At 32.0% G+C, this 1,256-nt stretch overlaps 1 protein-coding gene across 1 annotated transcript in view; it reads left to right on the top strand.

Annotated features, from left to right (window-relative positions):
• Nucleotides 1-688, top strand: part of LOC107082459 (C-type mannose receptor 2-like) — a 13,603-nt gene extending 12,915 nt beyond the window's left edge. The window contains exon 7 of the mRNA XM_015371149.1: nucleotides 389-688. Coding sequence (XP_015226635.1) covers nucleotides 389-483 — 95 coding nt within the window. The 3' untranslated portion in view covers nucleotides 484-688. The remainder of the gene's footprint in view (nucleotides 1-388) is intronic.
• Nucleotides 689-1,256: the final 568 nt, after the last annotated feature.

The raw sequence follows: 1,256 nt of genomic DNA, 5'->3' as shown, positions 1-1,256 counted from the left end.
ATAGAAAAAAGTACTTTTAGTACCAAAATTAGTTTATTTGTGGTGACCTGGATGACTATGCTTGCACATGCGCAAATGAGCTGTGGTACGGATCATGCTTCAGATAGAGAAAAAAAAAGAAAAACTATTGAGGTGTCAGTCTGCTCATTAAACATGTTTTAGTCATAAAGGGTCAAATAAAAAGAAAATGTCAAGTCATTTTATAGCTATTTTTCAGTAAAAACACAACATTTTTCTTTAACTTTCCATTTCTTTGCATCATATTTGTTCTTTAAACAACAGCAACATGTGCTGAACTGATATGATGCTGATATCTTATGGTTATTTAATCATTGGTTGGATTTTGAGGATCTTTTCATGATGTCAATTTATCTTCATTTTGGTTTAGGTCCCAACGAGAATTTGGATGAATTTGCCTCCTGCTTTGGTAAATGCTTCGGTGAATTCTTCTGCACTGTCTTAAAAGCTGCTGCTGATGAGTAAAGTTAATCAAAACAAAGTGCTCTTAAAAAAATGAAAATTAAATCAATTAAAACTGAATTATGCTCTATATAGATTGTATTTAGCAGCACTAATCCAGAATCCTTTTCATTTTGCTCGAGTAAATGAAATAACAAAAAAAAGTTAGGACTTTAAGACACTTGCTTCTCAGTGTATCTAATTAATAAAAATATTAATCCCTGGTGCTCCAGCTATGTAACAGACATTTAGAATGACAAACCCACTAAAATCAAATTTTCCCAGTCAGTAAAAGACCAGCATTATAACAAAAAAAACAACATATAAATCTGCTGTAGTCTAAGAACAGGGATTTACAGAATATTAATTACATTTATATGCTTGATTTATAGATAAGATTCCTTCTCTGATAGCAAATATAAAACCCAACTGGTTAAATACACCCTCCATTGATCTAAACACATTAAATCTTGGTGTAATAATTTTCTTGCGTGTTTGGTGCGAGGGATTGCTTTGGAGTCAATGAGTCGCTGCGATCAGCTGGTTTTCCTTAGAAAACTTTAATCCACTCTTACTGTATGATCTGGTTGAATTATCTCTGTAAAGTGCCCCTATAGATGATGTTTTGTGAATTATTGCTGTGAAGATAAACTGGATTGAATTTAAATTGAATTTAGAAAAGCAATGGATTGCATTTTTATTCATAAACCTTTTCCACACTTTTTCACATTACAGAAACTTTAATAGATTTAGTGTTGAAAAACTGACACAAACATGTCCTGATTGTGAAGTGGAGG

Source organism: Cyprinodon variegatus, unplaced genomic scaffold (assembly GCF_000732505.1).
Source record: "Cyprinodon variegatus isolate N-32 unplaced genomic scaffold, C_variegatus-1.0 Scaffold54, whole genome shotgun sequence".
Classification (NCBI taxonomy): Eukaryota; Metazoa; Chordata; class Actinopteri; order Cyprinodontiformes; family Cyprinodontidae; genus Cyprinodon; species Cyprinodon variegatus.
Note: the sequence above shows the minus strand (reverse complement) of the source record. Positions and strands in the feature narration are given on the sequence as shown.